General features: G+C 54.0%; 2 protein-coding genes across 7 annotated transcripts in view; one reads left to right on the top strand and one right to left on the bottom strand.

Annotated features, from left to right (window-relative positions):
- Positions 1 to 3,165: 3,165 nt before the first annotated feature.
- Positions 3,166 to 9,233, top strand: Ptges2 (prostaglandin E synthase 2). The gene is made up of 7 exons (XM_051166908.1): positions 3,166 to 3,441; positions 4,391 to 4,588; positions 6,942 to 7,000; positions 7,250 to 7,399; positions 7,788 to 7,988; positions 8,389 to 8,506; positions 9,005 to 9,233. The coding sequence occupies exons 1-7, from the start codon at positions 3,166 to 3,168 to the stop codon at positions 9,131 to 9,133; spliced, it is 1,131 nt and encodes a 376-aa protein (XP_051022865.1). The 3' UTR covers positions 9,134 to 9,233.
- An 8,660-nt stretch (positions 9,234 to 17,893) lies between these two features.
- Positions 17,894 to 20,680, bottom strand: part of Slc25a25 (solute carrier family 25 member 25) — a 34,854-nt gene continuing 32,067 nt past the window's right edge. For all 6 annotated transcript variants that reach the window (XM_051166900.1, XM_051166901.1, XM_051166902.1 and 3 more), the window contains 3 exons: positions 20,477 to 20,644; positions 19,797 to 19,947; positions 17,894 to 19,709 (listed from right to left, as the gene is read on the bottom strand). In XM_051166900.1, coding sequence (XP_051022857.1) covers positions 19,525 to 19,709; positions 19,797 to 19,947; positions 20,477 to 20,644 — 504 coding nt within the window. In that variant the 3' untranslated portion in view covers positions 17,894 to 19,524. The remainder of the gene's footprint in view (positions 19,710 to 19,796; positions 19,948 to 20,476; positions 20,645 to 20,680) is intronic.

Genomic DNA, 20,680 nt, shown 5'->3' with positions numbered 1-20,680 from the left:
GGACTCGCTTTGTAGACCAGGCTGGCCTCGAACTCACAGTGATCTGCCTGCCTCTGCCTCCCAAGTGCTGGGATTAAAGGCGTGGCCACCACACCTAGCAAACAACCAGATCTTTAACCAAATGGAAGCATACAGTAAGTACTCTCTATAGTCTGTCTATTTATTTATTCATTTATTTATTGAGCCAGGGTCCCACACTGTAGCTCTGGCTGCCATGGAACTCACTATGTAGACCCACCTGTCTCTGAGTGATGAGACAGCTGGGCTTCTCAGTCAGCCCAATTCTTTTGCAAATAAGCTGTGAGTGGGTTCTGTGTAGGAGGAGACTCAGGTGAGGAACTCTGGAGTCTTAGGTGGCAGGCACCCGAGGCACAACAGAGTGTGGGTGGGCTCCTCGCCTCCTACTTAGCCACCAAGACAGGAGCAGAAGGTGAGAAAGTGGCCAGGAGGAAAGGCTGGCACATTGGTGCGCCTCCGTTGAGATGGCTATGGGCCAAGTTCCAAGTACAGAAAAGGTGCATGGAAAGCCAGGCCTGGGGTCAGGATGGGGCCGCCCTGAAGCCACAGGCTCCATTCCATTCCTGCTACCCTAACAAATGGCACAGACTGAAGATAAATGATAAGAAACTGGCTTCTCACAGCTCTGGAGGCTGGAAAGTTCAAGATGGAGGTATCAACAGGTTTGGTGTCTGGCCAGGTCTCCACAGTTGGTACCGTCCAGGCAGCCTTGCATCTCAGAAGACAATGACAGGCAGAAGGTCTAGTTGGTTCCCTGGGGCCCTTTGGTAAAAGTGTTCATTGCATTCATAAAAGCTGATTTAATCACCCCCTAAACAACTCAAGTCATTATTATGACTGCTCTAGCCTTAAGTTTCTGTTTATAGATTTTGGAGGGACGCAGGCATGCCAAACACATTTAGGATGGGTTTTACCTGACTGAAAAAGGAGAAGGCTGAGCCCACTTGCTGAGTCCTTGTTTTGTTTGTTTGTGTTTTTTGTTGTTGTTTATTTTTTCGAGACAGGATTTCTCTGTGTAGCCTGGGCTGTCCTGGACTCGCTTTGTAGACTAGGCTGGCCTTGAACTCAACAGCATTCCGCCTGCCTCTGCCTCCCCAGTGCTGGGATTAAATTCAGTCTTGTGGCACTGCTGCCCGGCTTGCTGAGTTCTTAGATGAAGCCCACTAGGGCTTGAAGGGCTGTAGTTAGGATGAATGAAGAGGCAGGACAGAGGTACCAAGGGTAGTAGGCCAAGCAGAGCCCCCCACAATACGACAGAACAAAAGAACTCTGCCAAGTATGTCCACAACATTGGGTTTCCTTGGCAAAGGCTGGCTCGTGTATGCGAAGATCAGCCCTTTGCTCCTCTCTCCAGGAACCAGCCTATTGACAGCTTATCTCCATTCAGCTCTCAATTTATTTATCTGTGATGATGAAGAAGAGGAGGAGACAGGCTCAGTGTGTAGCCTAGAATGGGCCCGCCTTAGCTACCTGCCTAGCTCAGCCTCCTGAGCGCTGGGATTAAAAGGCTCTCATAACTCGAACACAAGTTAGAGTGTGGCGGGTGGCAGGGTCAGCAGGAGATGCCAATCATCACTTCTGTGTCCCAGGTGGGAAAACTGGGCGTCGTCAAGGAGACAAGCGTCGTCAAGGAGACAAGCGAGCCTGTGCTTGCTGCTTCTCCACCATCCCTCCTGCATTTTGCTTTGTAAACACGTCATAGCAGGATGGTGTAGGTAGGGAGCAGGTTTCAATCGAACCTGCCAAACTCCCCCTCCAGCTCTCCTAAACTGCCCTTTAAAGGGCTAAAGAAGTTGCTGGAAAAAAATCTAACATGGGCGAGTATCCTTGAAGCTGCCTCGTTTTGCCCAACTGTAGAACGTGATTGGTTTGCACAGTAACCCAGGTAGTTCCAGGGGTTGGTTCCGGGATCCCGTCCCGGCTAGTCCCGGGACTATTTTGGGACAACTCCTGCCCAACTCTGAGGTGGGATTTGAGCCAGGATCCTCGGTGTCTTTTAAGCCCATTATTCTCATCCTAGCTGGGTATTCACATAAAAGCACCTTGGGATCACCTGACCCTTTTCGCTCGCCCAGGCCTGCAGGCGCAGGATCCAGTTGCGGCTGGATAGCGTGGGCACTGGAGCTGCCAGGCCCTGGAGAAGGTGAAGGCGGAGAATCTGATCGAATCCGGGAACGCCACTGCCACTTTCTCCCCCTCTACCCCTCCATCTCCATCACCCGCCCCGCCCTCCCCCCGCCCATCCAGGAACCCCGCCTCCACGCCCCGCCCACTTGTACGCCCCGCCTCCTGCCAGCCTGGGGAAGGGGTCGTGCGGGGGCTATCCGCGGAGAAGCCCAGGCGGTGGAGATCGGGCGCTCGCTTAAGATCGACAAGCTCGGCCAGGCGTGGTGGCGCACGCCTTTAATCCCAGCACTCGGGAGGCAGAGGCAGGCGGATCGCTGTGAGTTCGAGACCAGCCTGGTCTACAAAGTGAGTCCAGGACAGCCAAGGCTACACAGAGAGACCCTGTCTCGGGGAAAGGAAAAAAAAAAAAAAAAAAAAAAGACCGGCGGGGAGCTCGACAAAGACGAGGGGCGTCCAGGAACCTTCGCTCGGTACCTCTCTGCCCCTGAGGCCTCCGTGTTGGAGAGCCGGGCCCTCAAAGTGAGCTATTTCCGCCGCACGTGGTTTCCCAGGCCCCTGTTGGTTTTGAGAAAAGTTTATGGTTCGTATCACAGCAGAACGGTATAGCGTTGCGGGAGGGCAGAAAGAGTCTGAGATGTTGAGACCTCCAGCTGGAGATCGCGTCGGACCTCCTCTGGGGAGTGCATGGCTTGTTAGACCGGCGTTTTTCCTGACACTCTTTTGAGTAGATGGACGAAGTGGAAACGATTGACCATGAATCACACGTCACCGCTGCACACACACCCCGCCCCAAGACAGCAACGTCAAGCTACTTCTAAGGGCCCTTGGGATGTGCCCCGTCTCCCTGATGGGCGTGCGCTCCCAGTCTCCGCAAAGGCCTCTGGTCCTGCTTGGCGTCATCGTTACCCTAGGCAACACGCGGGGCCCGGGGTCCTGTCTCTTTAAGGCGCTCTGGAGCCTTGGCCATTTTGGTTTCGCGCGCCCGCCCGCCCGCCCGCCCGCCGTGCCGGCAGCTAGAACATGGCCCAGGCTGCGCGCGTTGCGTGGGTGCTCGGCTCGAGCCGGTGCGTCCTGGCGGAGGGGCTGCGCACACGACCCTGGCTGTCACTCTCGGCCCAGAGCCGTGCTGGCTTCTCTAGGACGGCGGCCGGAAACCGGGGCGCCGCGGTCAGCAAGGGGAGCCCGCGGTTGCTGGGGGCGGCGGCGCTGGCCCTGGGCGGCGCGCTGGGGCTGTACCACACCGTGCGGTGGCATCTGCGTTCCCAGGACCTCCGCGCCGAGCGCCCGGCTGCGCAGGTAAGACTTGGCTGGCACTGGGCTGCTGACGGGGAGTCGCTGAGGTCAGGAGTGGCCGGCTTGTGACCTTGGGCGAGTGTCTTGGCCCTAGGAGTCCGAGGCATGGCACGGTCTCTACTGTGTTTTGGGGGTGTGCGGGCACCGCGAGTAATTTTTACGGAACGAGTGAACCTGACTCTGTAGCCAGACCTGGAGGCGGCTCCAGCCTTTTAACATTTCACGAGCTGCAGAGTCGTAGCCCTCCTCCACTCTGCCTCCCATGCTCTTTTTCTGGACGCAGGAACTGGAAAGGCAGTAGGAGTCCCCGTGGCTCGCTGCTCCCTTTCCTGGCCATCTGATTTCTATTTGAAAATCGAGGGGAGTGGGCTGCAGCTGTAGCCAGGTTCACCTGACTTCAGAGGAGCCAGATGCAGCCAGCCTCCCTCCACTTCTGGAGATCTGAGGTGGACCTCACTTCCTGGACGATGCTACCTGGCCACTTGGTCAGCTCTGACCCTTACCCCGGAAGGGTTGGAGAAGTGGGGGTGAACCTTAAGGACTGTTGCGGTTCCGGGGAGACACACCCTGGGACTGTCTTGTGTCCCCTTTGGAACAGGAGGAAGATGAATTCATTTATCCTCCACGACCACCTCCCCACCCCCACACACACTGTGTCCCCTTTGGACGCACTGTGTCCCCTTTGGGACATGAGGAAGATGAACTCATTCATACACCACCACCACCACTACTAGCGCGTGACACACACACACACACACACACACACACACACACACACACACACACACACACACGTCCTCCACAAATGCTGAGCCCTGGCCCTGTGGTATACCAGCCAGGCACTTACAGCTGCAATGACTCCCTGAAGAAAGGCTTGCTGGGGGTGGGGTGGAGGATGGAGCAAGAACTCTGGGCCTCCAGGTGACACAGTCTCTCTTTTTCTCTCCCCAAGCTGTCCCTGTCCAGCCACCTGCAGCTGACCCTGTACCAGTACAAGACGTGCCCCTTCTGCAGCAAAGTCCGTGCCTTCCTCGACTTCCACTCCCTGCCCTATGAGGTGGTGGAGGTGAACCCTGTCAGAAGAGCTGAGATCAAATTTTCCTCCTACAGGAAGGTGCCCATCCTGGTGGCCCAGGAAGGAGACAGCTTGGTGAGCCTTGGGCACCTCATGTCGCTCTCTGGGAGTCTTCCTGTTCTGACTCTGCTTTTTACTTTAAAAGACCTTGTGACTCCTGGGTCTCCACTGTGAGGCAAGAGCTGGAGTGGGAAATGGTCCGTGTGTGTGGCCTGGGCTGTGTAAGCCTGTGGGTACGGTTGCTGAGTCTTGGGGGTGACGAAGGGATGCCCTTAAAGATGAACAGACTGGCTTTGCAGTGGGGTGGTCTGGGTCTCAGGTGTGGCTCTGCCACTCACTAGCTGTTATTAGGGTTTTCTTTCTTTCTTTTTTGTTTTCGAGACAGGGTTTCTCTGTGTAGCCTTGGCTGTCCTGGACTCGCTTTGTAGACCAGGCTGGCCTCGAACTCACAGCTGTTATTAGGGTTTCTTTTGCTGTGATGAAACACCAGTTCAAAGGCAGCGAGGGCAGGAATTCGTGCAGGGCAGGAACCTGGAAGCAGGAGCTGATGCAGAAGCCGTGGAGGGGTGCTGCTTCCTGGCTTGCTCCCCACGGCTTGCTCAGCCTGCTTTCTTACAGAACTAAGGACCACCAGCCTACGGATGATACCACTCACAGTGGGCTGGACCCTCCTCCATCACTCACTAAATAAGAAAATGCCTACAGCCCAGTCTTACAGAGGCATTTTTTTCAATTGAAGTTCCATCCTTTCAGATAGCAGTAGCTTGTGTCAGGTTAACATAAGACCAGCCAGCACACTAGCCCTGCCAGCTTCCCTGCTTTCGCCTCTATGGGCTGGCATTTTGTTGTGTTTTGTTTTGTATAGAGTCTTGATGTGCAGCCTGAGTTGCCCTAGAACTCAACATCCTTCTGTCCCCGTGAATGCTAGGAAGATGGACATTGCCATCGTGCCCAGTCTTCTGACCACCACCTGCGGCACTCACAAAGAAAACAAAATATAATTTGAAAAACAAAAAAAGCTTTATCAGGCACAGTGGTGCACACTTTTAAGCCCTGCATCTGTAAGACAAAAATAGGAAGATGTCTGAGTTCAGGCCACACGGGCTACAAAATAAGACTCTGTCTCAAAAAAAAAAAAAAGACAGGGTTTCTCTGTGTAGCCTTGGCTGCCCCAGACTCGCTTTGTAGACCAGGCTGGCCTCGAACGGTGTGTGCCACCATACTTGCCTTCAAAAAAAGTTTTTTAAAATACATTTTTGTTAGTTTCTGGGTATCATGAGACACCCCAGTTCATGAGTTATTTATTTATTTTGGTCTTTCTTTCTTTCTTTTAAGATTTCTTTATTTATCATATATACACAATATTTGGCCTGCATGTACACCAGAAGAGGGTACCTGATTACATAGATGATTGTGAACCACTATGTGGTTACTGGGAATTGAACTCAGGCCCTTTGGAAGAGCAGACAGTGCTTTTTTTTTTTTTTTTTTTTTTTTTCCTTTTTTTTCCTCCCCCAGACAGTGCTCTTAACCTCTGAGCCATCCCTCCAGCCCTTATTTTGGTTTTTCAAGACAGGGTTCTCTGTGTAGCCCTGGCTGTCCTAGAACTCACTCTGTAGGCTGGGCTGGCCTCGATCTCAAAGATCCACCAACCTCTGCTTCCTGAGTGCTGGGATTAAAGGCATGAGCCACCACAATGCCCTGCCATTCATGAGTGTTTTGAGACAGGGTCTTATTCTGTACCCCTGGCTGGCCTAGACCTAGCCTTCTTTCCATATGCAGGGATTATAGATGCGAGCTACTTTGCAAGGATTAGAGTTGGCCTCTCTTTTGTTTGTTTGTTTTTAAGATTTGTTTGTTTTATGTACATATGAGAGTGCTATCTCTATGTGCACCTGCAGGCCAGAAGAGGGCAGCAGATCCCTGTATAGATGGTTGTGAGCCACCATGTGGTTGCTGGGAATTGAACTCAGGACCTCTGGAAGAGCTGTCAGTGCTCTTAACCCCTGAGCTATCTCTCCAGCCCCCTGGAGCTGGCCCAGGCCCGGGGCTGTGGGGACAATAAGGATAAAAATCCTGCCACTGGCCTTGGTACTGTGTGCATCCCTTGGTGCCAAGAAGCCAAGTGAGTCATGGGTTGGGGTCAAATGCCAAGGCTCTTCCAGTGGCCATTCTTGGTCACCCTTACTCAGAAAGAGGGCCCAAGGACGAGGATCAGTGAGCTCAGGACATGGGTTTTGGGGGGAGCATCTGTGATGGATCAGCAGTGCCCACATTTAAGGACCAGACATTTTGGGTGTTGTTGTAGTTTAAGGAGGCTCACACTGCCAGCTGCCAGCCAGAGCCTCTGATCCAAACCTGTCTTTTGGGTGAGGGCGTGGCTTGTATGCCCAGGACATCACAAAAAACGCTGTTTCCTCTCTTCCAGCAACAGCTGAATGACTCCTCAGTCATCATCAGTGCTCTGAAGACCTACCTGGTTTCAGGGTAAGTTGCTCCCGGCTTGGGTGGCCCTTATCTAAGGGAGAGGCTACTAGAGAGAGTTCTAGACCAAACCAACGCCTGCCTGCCTTAAGCTCCCGCATCAAGTCCCGTTAGGAAAGCAGCCCTCCTGCCTAACCTAATCCCTTTTGCTGCAAGTGAGGGAGGCGACCCTCTGAGGCTGGCTTGGGCTGGGTTGGTAGGCCAGGGGGCCAGGAAGAGGGGTCACGCTGAAGCTGTAGCCCTCCCCTGAAGGCAGCCCCTGGAAGAGGTCATCACCTATTACCCACCCATGAAGGCCACGAATGACCAGGGCAAAGAGGTGACCGAGTTCTGCAACAAGTACTGGCTCATGCTGAACGACAAGGAGGTGCAGCGGATGTACGGCGGGAAGGAAGCCAGGGCGTGAGTGGAGCTGTGGCTGCAGGAGGGCTGCGGTGGGCCAGGCTAAGCCCGGTACTCCAGGGCAGTGGCTCTCCACTTGTGGGCCTCGGCCCCCTTTTTCGGGGTTCAAAGACCCTTTCGTAGGGGTTGCATATCAAATACCATGCATATCACATATTTACATATTCATAGCAGTAGCAAAATTACAGTTATAAAGTAGCAATAAAATGATTTTATGGTGCGGGGGGGGGCGGGAGGGAGGGGCGGGGCTCACCTGTATTAAAGGGTTTGCAGTGTTAGGGAGGTGGAGAGCCACTGCTCTGGGGAGTCTGTGGGAGGCTGAGTGCTGGCGCAGAGCTCTGGCCCTGGCTCAGGGACAGCACAGCACCCTGTCGTCCTGTGTCTGCAGGGAGGAGATGAAGTGGCGGCAGTGGGCGGATGACTGGCTGGTGCACCTCATCTCCCCCAACGTGTACCGAACACCTGCCGAGGCCTTGGCCTCCTTCGACTACATTGTCCGCGAGGGCAAGTTTGGGGCTGTGGAGGCCGCCATGGCCAAGTATGTGGGTGCAGCTGCCATGTACCTCATCAGCAAGCGCCTCAAAAGCAGGTGATGGCTCTCCCCCCCCCCCCCCCCCGAATCCAGGCATGGCAGTCTGTGTAGCATCCACCAAACCCCCTCTCAGGAGGGAAAAGGGAAACTGAGGCCTGGAATAGACAAGCCTGGCCTGGGACCAGCATGTCTGATAACTCCCCAGCCCAGGCTTTGGGGTTAGAAGCCGTGGCCCTGCCCTGTGCCCTCTGCTTCTGCCTCCTTGTCAGGGTCCCGCCCTTCCTCGTCTTGACACACACCATCCCTCATCGGGGGCAGGGGCTCAGTCATGTAGGCACCATGCCCTTACCTAGGGTTACCCTAGTCACCCAGCCTTTCTGCTTTATACAGGGGAGGCTGTGCTCATGTGGGCTGGGGTTAGGGTTAGGTTCCCTGACCAGCCTCTGTCCCTACCCAGGCACCACCTGCAGGATGACGTACGTGCAGACCTCTATGAGGCAGCCAACAAATGGGTGACAGCCGTGGGCAAAGACCGGCCGTTCATGGGGGGTCAGAAGCCTAACCTTGCTGACCTGGTAGGTATGATGGTGATAGCGAGGCTCCCCCTTGGGATGCTGGGGAGGGAAAGCCCAGGCAAAGTCTTGTACAGCTTCCTGCTCCCCTGAGCAACTGTGTCTGTTCCTGTGTGCATGTGTTGTCCGGTCGGGGGTGGGGGTGGGGCAAACAGAGCTTTCATGGGTCTCATACCTGAAAGGGGGATAGTTTCGGGCTGGGCAGGATCCAGGGGCCTGAGTAGCAATGGCAGGGCCAGGTTCTCCCTCTGATTTCCCAGCTCAGTTGCAGCGTTCATGGGTTCCAGGTTTTCCCTGGCAGTCACTGGCCTGGCTTTAGGCCCTGTCCTTGAGCAGTCCTGGAGCCAGGGAGCCTGGGTCCAACCAGGTGCTGAGATATCTCCTCCCAGAAATCCTACACAATTGGCAGCAAATAGGCAGCATGGATGCCTGCCCTCCTCATCTGAGGCCTTGGTGCCCTCATGGGCCCAGTGCAGTGACTGTCCCTTGACCCCTCCCTAGGCAGTGTATGGCGTGCTGCGAGTAATGGAGGGTCTGGAGGCCTTCGATGACCTGATGCGACACTCGCACATCCAGCCTTGGTACCTGCGGATGGAGCGGGCCATTGCTGAAGCCCCCTCGATGCATTGAGTCTCCCCTAGCTGCAGAGACTAGTTGCTAGGGGGCCCAGACCTCTGACCAGCCCCTGGCCATGCTGGCAGGGAGCAGAGCCATTCCATCTCGGCTCTACCTCTCTGTCGTCCACCCCTCCCACCCCCCCAGCTCTCCGCTTCCAACACTGGACATTTCTAGGGCCCTTGACATTGGGCACAAGGCCCACGCTTACAGCTGTTTTGGGGGTAATGGGTCTGAGGTCACAAAGGACTACCCTCCAGCCCCAGTCCCAGGGCCCTGATCTCCCAGTAGGGACTTCTTTTCAACTCTGGCTCCTTGTTGGCAGGGATCAGACCAGCTCCTGCGTGGACAGGGGTGGGGTGGGGCAGTCTGGGCTAGGGAAAGCCCTGTCCCCACTGTCTCCTGGCTCCAGCTCTTCCCAGGTGCCCCTGGGACTAATGTATTAGCAATAAAGGCGAGGTCTGCTGCCCCCCTCTCTGGCAGCCTCTGTTCTGTGGTCTGCTCTGTGCAGTAGGGGCTGCTGGGGCTTGTCAGTCAAGAGAAGCCAAGGCGGCCTGCCTTAACCCTGCCTCCGCCATGCAGCTGGTTTCCACTGGACGTCACCAGAATCCTGGCCATGAGGGTTATCCTGGTTACGTCCCTCACCAACTGTGGAGCTCCGGGCAGTGACATGTCTCCCCAAGCCTCCACCTGTCAAATGGGCAGATGAGTAGTTCTACCTCCGAAGAAATTGTGGAGAAACCAGCGTCCCCACTTAGCAAGGATGGTAGCACACACGTGTAATTCCAACAACCAAAAAGCTGAGGCAGGGGTACCAGGAGTTCAGCCTGGGGCTGCATAGTGAGACCTTGCCTCCAAAAGAATGGGTCTGGAGGTGCTGCTCAGTTGGTAGAGTGCTTAGGCAGCACATAGAAAGCCCTGGTTTCCATGACAGGGAAGTCAGAAGTTCAAAGTCCCCTTCATACACGAGTGTATTGAGGCCAGCCTCAGAATACAAAACTGGAAATCAACAAAGTCACCATGGGATGAGATAGGGGAGAGGGGGGAGACCAAGCTCACAGGGCCAGGTGTATAAACCTGCGGATGAGGGGCTGCACTTTAGAGACACTGCTATGGGTCCCTCAGGCAGCCTGTGGTCAGCCCTGGCTAGACAGATAGGCTCCTGTTTTTTGTTTGTTTGTTTTGTTTTTGTTTTTTGAGACAGGGTTTCTCTGTGTAGCCTTGACTATCCTGGACTCGCTTTGTAGACCAGGCTGGCCTTGAACTCACAGCGTTCCACCTGCCTCTGCCTTCAAGTGCTGAGATTAAAGGTGTGCACCACCACCGCCTGGCTTGTTTTGTTTTTTAAAATGTGTTTTTAAAAAAAGATTGATTTATTATTGTGTATACAGTGCTGTCTGCATGTACACCTCCAGGCCAGAAGAGGGCATTATAGATGGTTGTGAGCCACCTTGTGGTTGCTGGGAATTGAACTCATGACTTGCAAGAGCAGTCAGTGCTCTTAGCCGCTGAGCCATCTCTCCAGCACTAAAATTTGTTTTTTAATGTTTATGAATGTTTTGCTTGTGTGCATGTCTGTGTACCATGTGCATGCCTGGTGCCTGCAGAGGTCAGAAGAGGCCATTGGGTCCCCCTGAGACTGGAGCTAAGATGGTTGTGAGCCACCCAGTATGGGTGCTAAAAACCAAAAAGGTCTACTGGAGTCATTTCTGTAGTCCCCAGCAGTTCATTCCCCCTTTTTTTGTTTGTTTGTTTTTTGTTTTGGTTTTTCAAGACAGGGTCTCGCGTAGCCCTGGACTCACTTTTGTAGACCAGGCTGGCCTCAAAATCCCAGCAGTCCCGCAGCCCCTGCCTCCCGAGTGCTGGGATTAAAGGCGTGCGCCACCATACCTGGCTGTAGTCCATGCTCCTAATAGCATCCGGTGAGCAGGTGAGGCGTAGAGTGCTGGCAGGGACAGGAGAGTGGAAGAGCATCTCCCCAGGCCATTCTACCTACAGTGTCCTCCAACCCTGCAACCCTGTCCTTGTCAGCATGTGCCACACTGGCTCCTCTTTGCAGGGCACCTGTTCAGATGTACCATGGCCCATTCACCCTTCCCGCTTACCCTTTGGGGTATCAAGTGCCGGCATGTGGGGCTGTGGGCAACATGCCTGGCACAAGATGATATGGGGGCCCTCTAAATGTGGAGGCCCCAGAGCCACAGCTGTTCCCAGTTACTGTCACAGCCTACATGTGAGGGAGTTTGGTCCAGAATAGTCCTTATGGACCCCAAAGCAGACAGAAACTAAACCAATAAAGCTAAGGGTGACAGGGGCGAGGCTCCTCCGCCTTCCCATTTGTTGCATCTCTCCACCCTCCATCCCAACATTTCTTTATGCCTTCACCCTGCCATCTCCTTATCCCTGTATCCCTCTTACCTCTTTAGGCCTCCATGTCTCCATCCCTGCATCTATTTCTTCATTCCTCCACCCTCCCATCCCACATCCTGCCGTCTGCACTCACCGCATCCCCGTATCTCTGTGCCCTCACCTCTGTCTTTGCATCCCGGCTTGCAACCCCTCCTGTCCCCTTCTCAAAACCCTGTTCACTGATGTGCCTTTGGAACCTCCCCAAGGAAGCTGACTCACTTCTCTCAACACCAGTTTTCCTAAAGGAAGCAGTGGGCATCCTCAGACTGTGGCAAGATGTCCAGCTTCACGCTAGGACACCGTAGCCTGGGGAATCCCACTGTTCTCGCTGGCCCTGTGCTGGCCATCTGTGTCTAGCCTTGCCCCCCTTCCCCTTGAGGACATCTGAGCTAGGTGGCAGGGCAAGCAGCTGTCAGACATAGCCCCTCTCTCCTCATCTTCACAGACACGTGCATGTTTTCTTCTGTCTCTGCATTCTGCAGAAAGCAGTAGGTGTGGCAGAGCCACGGGGGCTCCAGGAAGTGGTCCTCAGGGTTTCCCCCAGGGGTTGCTGTAGGTGGGAGAAGACTGCATTGACTGGCAGGTGAGGAGAACTCCAAGGACTGCCCTAGCCAGACTGGCTTCCTATGACTTTGATGGAGAAGGACTGAAGCTGCCACAACCACCCCCTAGGCCTAGCCTCTTCTGTTCCGTGTGCTTCCCACAGCCACCAGGAGGTGCTAGAGAGCCTACAAAACCGGCGGGAGATGGAAATGGCATGAGGCTGCCACCTTGTGGCCAATTCCAGGTTTGATTAGTTGGCTTTAGCGGTTAAGCATTTGGAGATGAGTATGGGGGGTCAGAGTGTGATCATTGTCACACTAAGTCCTCTCTGGCCTGTTTTTGAGAAAGGTCTCTGTAGCCCAGGCGGGCCTGACCTTGAACTGTGGCCTCCTCCAGCCTCCTAAATGCTGGGATTATAGATGCGCACCACATCGCCAGACTTCCCCTATGGTCTTGGCAGAGGCAGAGGCCAGAGTTTGGGCTTCAGTCCTCTCTTGGCCATGAGCTTGAGCAAGCCTCATCCCTTGGGCGAGCCTCATCCCTCTGGTGAGCTGGCATCAGCAGCCATCGCAAGGGCTGGTGAGACTGGGGTCTAGAGGTGCTCGGAAGACGCTAGAGGCTTGCGTGATCAGTGAGGTCAGCTGTCTACCTCAACTGCATCCCTATGGCTTCCAACACCAGTCAAGGACTCTAGGAAGCAGGACTGGAGAACCCTGAGAGCAGACGCCTCCTTTGTGGTAATCAGAGAGCAAGGCCTCCCTCAGGGAGGATTCTAGATTGATTGATTGATTGATTTTGGTTTTTCGAGACAGGGTTCCTCTATGTAGCCTTGGCTGTTTTGGATTCACTTTGTAGACCAGGCTGGTCTGGAACTCACAGGGATCCACCTGCCTCTGCCTCCCTCCCCTCCCCCGCTTTCCCTCAGCAGTAGGTTTAAAGGCGTGTGCCACCACACCTGGCCTGGCCTGGTTCTAGATTTCTTGCTTTTATTTCATTTATTTATTTATTTATTTATTTATTTATGAGGCACGGTTTCTCCGTGTAGCCTTGGCTGTCCTGGACTCATTTTGTAGACCAGGCTGGCCTTGAACTCACAGAGATCCACCTGCCTCTGCCTCCTGAGTGCTGGGATTATAGGCATGCGCCACCATGCCCAGCTTTATTTCTTTTTTAAAAAAGATTTATTTCATTATATATAGTGTTCTGCCTGCATGTATGCTTGCCCTGCCATAAGAGGGCACCAGATGACATTATAGATAGTCATGAGCTACCATATGGTTGCTGGGAATTGAACTCAAAACCTTTGGAAGAGCAGACAGTGCTCTTAACCACTGAGCCATCTTTCCAGCCCCTGCTTTTGTTTCTTAAATTTCCATTTAAAACTATTTTGGAGATTTATTAAGTACTGTGCGTGTGTGCACGTGTTTGTGTATATGTGTGCGTGCACACATGGGTAGGCGAGAAGCCTCCATTTTCCCAGAAGCTGGAGGTAGAGGCCATTGTGAGCAGCCTGAGGCAGGTGCTGAAAACTGAACCTGGGTCCTCTGCAAGAGCAGCTTTGTGTTCTTAACCGCTGAGGCGCCTCCCCCCCCCCACCCCCTTCCATTTTCTTTGGGATTAGGGGGACGATGAATGCTTATTCTCCATAGAAACTATTCTGGGTTCAAACTTTTTCTTCTCTCACCAGTTTCAACAATTGTCTGGTTTCCTGGTGTGCCGCATTCCTTGGGCATCACGTCTGCTGTTCTTAACCAACGGGAAGGACTTTGGTGGGTGGGAGTGTTTGATGGTGCCACAGAATGAGCGCCTTTTTGTTTGGTTTTGATTTTTGAGAGAGAGTCTGTATTTCAGGCAACTCTGGCGTCAGTGTGTAGCTTGACTGGCCTCATACACGTTAAGCCTGCTGCTACATCCTCCTGGGCGCTAGGGCTACTGGTGTGTGCTCACAACCGGCAGGGAACTGTGTGTGATGTGTGTGTATAGTGTGTGCATATGTGTGTGTGTGTGTATGGTGTGTGTGTGGTGTGTGTATGTGTGTGTATGCTTGTGTGTATGTATGTGCTGTGTGTGTGTGGTATGTGTGTAGGTGTGTGTATGAGGTGTGTGTGGTGTGTGTATGTGTGTGTGAGGTGTGTGTGTGTGTGTGTGTGTGTGTGTGTATGTGTGTGTTGGGGAGCAGTGTCGGCAGCTGATTCTCCATCTCCAGAACCTGTCCCACTTGATGGGTACAGGGAACTTATAGGTGTCCAAACTGCAGACTTTGAGATGGGGAGATTGCCTAGGCAGCCCCTAAAAAGGAATCAAGAAAGGCAGACAGGAAGCCAGGTGGTGTGTCACAAGCCTGTGATCCCAGAACACCAGGAAGTAAAGGCAGGAAGATCAGAATTCAAGGTCATCTTCTTCCTCCTTCACAAGGTGGGTTTGGGGCCAGGCTGAGCTACATTAGAAATATCAAGCAAACAGAAGGAGATGTGGTGAGAGACAGGATGCGCCTCTGTGTGGAAGCAGTGTGGCTGGAAAAGTCAGAAAGGGTCATTAGCCACAGAGCACAGAAGCCTCCAGAAGCTGGGAGACTGTCCTGGAAGCCTGCAGGAGCCAGACCTGCTGACACCTTGACTGACTTTGGACTTCAGGGCTCCAGAGACTGGTGCGTTCTGAGTCACTGCGTTTGTGGTTAGTGGCCACAGTGGCCCTGAGGTGCTCACACAGGTGCTACGCGTGGAAGGTAGGTAGGCAGGAAAGAGGAATGAGGGAGGGACTTGGTCCATGGTCTCCGGTGTCCCCATCTGTAAAGACAGGGAGAAGCAGGCACTCCACATTGCTAATGCAAGACCAGCTCCCCTCCCATCAGCCTCAGCAAGTGCTCCCTCCTGGACCGTAGGGTGGGCTCCAGTGACAAGAAGAGCTCGCTTCATTGGCTGCCCATCAGTCTGGCCCTGTGCTTAAGGACTCTGCCCGGCAGGCTCAGCTTGACAGCTCCGGCAGATTGGGGAGATCCCTGCTGCCTCTAGTTTACTCCTGCTCTGTCTCCTGCAGTTCCTCCCATCCAACCCAGACCAACCACGGCCACGCTGGGCTGGCTGGCTCTTCGGTGCAAAGACCAAGGTCCACCTGGGCAGCTGGGCCCAGCGAGAAGCCTCCTCCCCTCCCACCTTTCCCCTACATTCCAGTCCACTCAGACCGGTGAAATCTGGATTGGGGACAGCAGAGCACAGGCCTCCATGGCAAATAAGGTCAATTTCCCCCTCATATATGAACTGAGACATGTCCTTCCCTTTCAGGACTATAAGAAAGGTCCCATGAGCGTCTAGTGGGGGCACTGAGGTTTGGTGATGCAGAAGCCGCGCCCAACATCCTGCCACGCTGGCCTAATTTACCTTGTAACCTAATCCAAAGGCAGTGCAGGGGCAGTGTAATCCAAACCGCATGTGCGTGTTAACAACTCTGGGCTCCAGGCATGCGCAGCCGCAGAACAAAGCCCTCAGCACGAGTAGATGGCTAAGAGCCAAGAGAATGAAATTAATCAGATGACATGTGCCTGGCAGCAGGGCAGGGAGAAGAGGCCAGGGCAGGTGGGGAACAGCTGAAATCTAAGGCAGGCAGGCAGTGGAAGGTCTCCCAAAGATCAAACCCAAATACACAGGGCAGAGGGACAGAGGAGGCTGGTAGCCCTAGCAAGGCAGGCCGGGTGAGCGCTGCACTGTGCCCACCTCACAGAGCCTGGCAGGCCAGTTCAATTGCTGGTAAGGCCTTTCCTTCTGGGTGGCTGGGAGGACAAGGCTTGAATGGGTAGAAGAGCAGGCTCGGGGGCTGGGGCCAATCAGCTAGGACCCAAACTTAAAGAAATTATCCATCTGTCATCCTGGTAATAAATTGCTGACGTAAGTGGTGTACTGATGTCCTAGCCAGTTCCCAGAAGCTTGGATGGCAAAACCCACAGACAGTAATTCTCGTACAGCAGTAGGTGTGGGTAGGGCCAGCTCTGTCTCCAGAGGTGGCTGCCAGCAGGGTCCTAGTTGTTTCTTAGCTTGTTGTTTTCCGAGACAGGGTTTCTGTGTAGCCTGGGCTGTCCTGGACTCGCTTTGTAGACCAGGCAGGCCTCGAATTCACAGAGATCCACCTGCCTCTGCCTCCTGAGTGCTGGGATTAAAGGCGTACACCCGCCTGCCCAATTTTCCTCCTCTTTTTAAAGTAGAGTTCCGGGCTATTGAGATGGCTTAGCAGGTAAAGGCGCTTGCCAATAATCCCAAGGACCGATGCCACTTGCACCCTGCTTTAACCTCAGGCTTACTTTGAACTCCGCCTCTCAGGGCTGGAATTCCACCATGCCACTTTTTATTCTTTGGGGGGGGGGGTTGACAGGGTTTCTCTGCGTAGCCTTGGCTGTCCTGGACTTGCTTTGTAGACCAAGCTGGCCTTGAACTCACAGCGATCCACCTGCCTCTGCCTCCCAAGTGCTGGGATTAAAGGCGTGTGTCACCATGCCTGGCTTTTTTATTCTTTTTATTTATTGTTTATTTTTTATTTTTCAAGACAGTTTCTCTGTGTGGCCTTGGCTGTCCTGGACTCACTTTGTAGACCAGGCTGGCCTCGAACTCACAGCGATCCACCTGCCTCTGCCTCCCAAATGCTGGGATTACAGGCGTGCGCCACCACTCCCAGGTTTATTTATTTATTGTATATGAGTGCTTTATTGCAGAAGAGAGCATCAGATCTCATTATAGATGGCTGTGAGCCACCATGTGGTTGCTGGGAATTGAACTCAGGACCACTCGAAGGGCAGGCGGAGCTCTTAACTACCAAGCCATCTCCCCAGCCCTGCCACTTTTTATTCTTGTAAGGACACTAAAAATCAGTGGATTTGGGGCTCCCTCCCAATCCAGAATAGACTTGACACACTGAGAACCACCACAAAGGATGGAGGGTAGTGGACTCTAGAGCCCTTGGCTTGTTGAAGCCGAGGCAGCTTGAGCACCTGAAGCCCTTCTGACAAGATGAGGCACTAGGGACCAGGCTGTTAGCCCACACCTGGGAAGCCATGAACTCTGCTCCTTCCTCTGTGCGCAAGCAGCCGGGTCTGCGGTGTGGGCAATGCTAGTGCCTTCTCATGAGCTGATTCCCCCCCACATACTCAACTCTGGCTTGTTTCTATTGTTCCTGTGGGGAGGGGTCTCTAAACCCCAGTGACACCTCATGAGGTTTTCAGCTTAAGTCATTAGAAAAATGGAGTCACCATTTGCTGGGGGTGACCAAGGTGGAGATGCAGTTCTGGGACGAAAGCCAGAATTGGCCTCTGACATGTGACATTTCAGCAGTTCCATCAGAGAGGTGAGCTTGTGGTTTCGGGGACTCCTCTGTGTTCAAGTTGTAACAAAAAAGTCTGAGCTGGCTGGGGAGATGGCTTAGTGGTTATAAACATGGCTTGTTCTTCCAGAGAATCAAGAGAACCTGAGTTCGATTCCCAGTGTCCACATGGCTCCTCACAAGGATGTGTAAGCCTGGTTTCAGTGGATGCAGTCTCTCAGAAATCCAGGCTAAAAAAATACCAATGTACAGGAAAAGGTCTGAGCTGCCCAGGCCTCTAGCACCCGGGAGGCCTGGGCAAAAGCAGCCTGTAGTGCCTGGAGAGCACGTGAAGAACTAGCTCCCAGCAGGAAGGGGAGCCCCCCCACACAGACGGAGCAACCCCAGATTGAACCAACATCCAGTAAAGACGAGATGCCACCCTGAAGCGGGTTGGGGTGGGGGTAACTATGCACGCAGTGGATGAGGGAAATGTGTCTCCCAACACCCAAACCCAAAGCCGAAAAACCGACTCCACTGTCACATTTGAAGCAACTTTATTAGAAGGCTGCTTGCCTTTGACAAACTCCAGTTACAGCATAGACTATGCAGACCGGTAATTTTTGCATTGATCTTTGCATCCTATTTGGGTTTTCCTCATCAGGCCATTCTTGGGGCAATGGAGGCACAATTGCCAAGTGGCCAGCTGACCACTCATTGAGCAAGGGCAGCTGTGGGCCAGGAGGAAGATCAGGTCACAGGTTGGGGAGGGCAGGCCACCCTGTCCTGCAGCTCTCACCCTCATACCAAATTCCTGGTGAAGCACATCACTGCCTTGTCATTCCAAACTGTCCCCTTCCCCCACTAGCCCACCTGGCCTACAAAGGTCCTCCCTGGGCCTTTCCTTCTGTTTCCAGTGAGAGACAAACTTCTTTGGACAGACAGCCATCAGTGTGAGTGGCAGGCAAGGTCACTCTGTGGCCACTCTTCCATCCTGTCTCCCCACGCCCCACCAGGTGGTGATGCGAAGGTACAATCAACCATGAACATAAATATGAATAAAAAATGAACTTGCAAACGACAGGCTATTAATTAAACAAATCTATAAAAATAGTTAGGACATAACTCTGTTCAAATAAATACAAAATAAATAGGCTCCAAGCAGAGTGATACACACGTTTCGGAATGTGAGGCTGGTCCCACTTGGCCCCATAGGGCCCTCAGAACAGACAGACTTTAGAGAAGTCCTCCACCCCCCAGCTCTCAGTAAGTGTGGCACTTACGCAGTGTCCAGCTTGTCCTTCTGAACCAAATCCTTTACCCAGTAAGACATAATTAAGGCCTTCAGCATCTTTTTCTTCTCACGAGGGCAGCACCATGGGGCAGATCCCCCGCACCACCCTCATTCCACAGAATGGAACAGTAAGTGTGGTCATGAGCTGGTGCCAGAGCTGACAGGGCTTAGGGACAGCTCAGAGGACACTAGGCCCATGCAGGCAGCACAAATCCTCTGGGCTCCAGGTCCTAGCACTAGCTTTCAGCAAAGCCATGCACCATGGTGCCAGACAGCCAGTGCCTGAGTACCCAGGCACATCCTGGTGGCCTTGCTGGTGAGCTCAGAAGAGGCAAGGATGTAAGTGGTACTCCTTCGGCTTCCTGTGCCACAGGGCCACATGGATACTGCGGCTTGGGAAACAGATTTGGAGGAACCACACTGAGGGGAGAGGGACAGGGACAAAAAGGAGTGGACGCGGGCCCACTTCCTACAACAGCACATCAGTGGACACGATATGAGGGGGCACAGGAATGCTCTTTGGGCCAGAGGGAGGACGTGGCTGAGGTCTAGCTGCGTGGACGAGATGGAAGAACTAAGCTGGCCTCCAAGCTCGCTGTCTGGCAGGCACTGCAGGAAAGTCCTGTCTCTAGGGGCAGGAGCCTAAATCCTACTGACCCCTGGACTCCAAGGAATGTCCACAGGTCTTCCTTGGAAGGGACACAAGGGTCTGCCAGGTCAGCAGGACCAGCCCAGCGCTTGCTGGCTCCCTGTCCCTCCCCTGTGGCATCCTGGGCTTCACAGCTTGGGTAAGTCAGCTTAGTGTTGGCACATTCACAGAATGAGATGGCTGCACACCCTGGGCTGCAGCCCAGGGTCCCCGATCTGCCCCCCTCTGTCACCGGGACTGCACGCCCAGGGTGATCTTTAGGTTCTCATACACCACGTAGCTGATGCTCACAGCTGGAATCACCTTCATGAAGTTGGGGGCCAGCCCCCGGTAGAGCCCAAAGGCCCCCTCAGTCCGCAGAATCTGTTTGAAGAGGCTACTCATGGTGACCTCGGGCGCTCCCTCAATGGAGGCTGTGGGAGAGAGGCCATTGGTCAGATGCCAGCGGTCAGCCATCCCAACTACCAGGAACATAACCGCCAGCGCAGGACCAGCCTTACCTTGGGCCTGCATCCGGGTCCTGACCAGGGCCAGTGGGTAGCTGGCCAGCTGGCCACAGGTACTGGAGATAGTGCCACAGGCCAGGAGAACAAACACGCCAGGGTCTGCGCTGTTCACTGCGTAGCGCTGTAGCCAGGTATTTTTCAGCGTCTAGGGGGAATGAGACACAGGGAGAGAGCCGGTAAGAGCCAGCGTGGGAGAGGTACGCCAGGGGTGGGATGGGGGTTGGGGTGGAACGGCTATCGGATCCACAGGAAAGCCATTTCCTATCACATGGGATCTGAGAAGCCAATGTAACCTGATTCACTTGGCCTGGGCCTTGCTCAACTCCTGACTTGCCTGCCTTTGGCACCCGCTGTCACTTAGGGTTCTTGGCTAGGACAGGGAGCAGAATGAGGGTAGAGGGAGCACTATGTCCCCACACAGAGCACTGGCCTCAGTGGCCTGGAGTCTGAGGATATCTGTGAGTCCCCAATGGCCACTGTGTCCTGGGGTCTGCCTGCTGAACCTCTGGACCCTAAGAGGGTACAGAACCTGGGACAGAGTAGGACCAGCTGTGCCAGGGGTGCAGGGTGACAGGAGAGCTCTGCAGCGTCTCAGTCACTCAGGGAGGGCGTGGGGACCAGGCAGGGGCTGACTTTCGCTCTCTGTCCCAGGCCTATGCCCAGCAGGGCCTCACCTCATAGACAGCTAGGTCAATGCCGGCATAGGGGATGATCCCCAGCATATTGGGGATGTAGCCTTTGTAGAAGGCAGCCACACCCTCCTTAGCCAGGATCCTTCTGGCACAGTCCAGCATGCCCGAGTACTGGCCTGTCTTCCGCAAGGCCATTCGGGTCTTCAGGACCTGCATAGAGAGTGGCAAGCAGCGTGAGCACAGCCC

Source organism: Acomys russatus, chromosome 24 (assembly GCF_903995435.1).
Source record: "Acomys russatus chromosome 24, mAcoRus1.1, whole genome shotgun sequence".
NCBI lineage: Eukaryota > Metazoa > Chordata > Mammalia > Rodentia > Muridae > Acomys > Acomys russatus.
The sequence above is the reverse complement of the archived record's forward strand: the minus strand, read 5'-3'. Positions and strand labels throughout refer to the sequence as shown.

Coding starts and splice junctions, on each gene's coding strand:
- Ptges2 (XM_051166908.1), top strand. CDS start 3,166: ATGGCCCAGGCTGCGCGCGTTGCGTGGGTGCTCGGCTCGAGCCGGTGC. Junction 7,001..7,249: donor AAGACCTACCTGGTTTCAGG/GTAAGTTGCTCC, acceptor CCTCCCCTGAAG/GCAGCCCCTGGAAGAGGTCA. Junction 8,507..9,004: donor AGCCTAACCTTGCTGACCTG/GTAGGTATGATG, acceptor ACCCCTCCCTAG/GCAGTGTATGGCGTGCTGCG.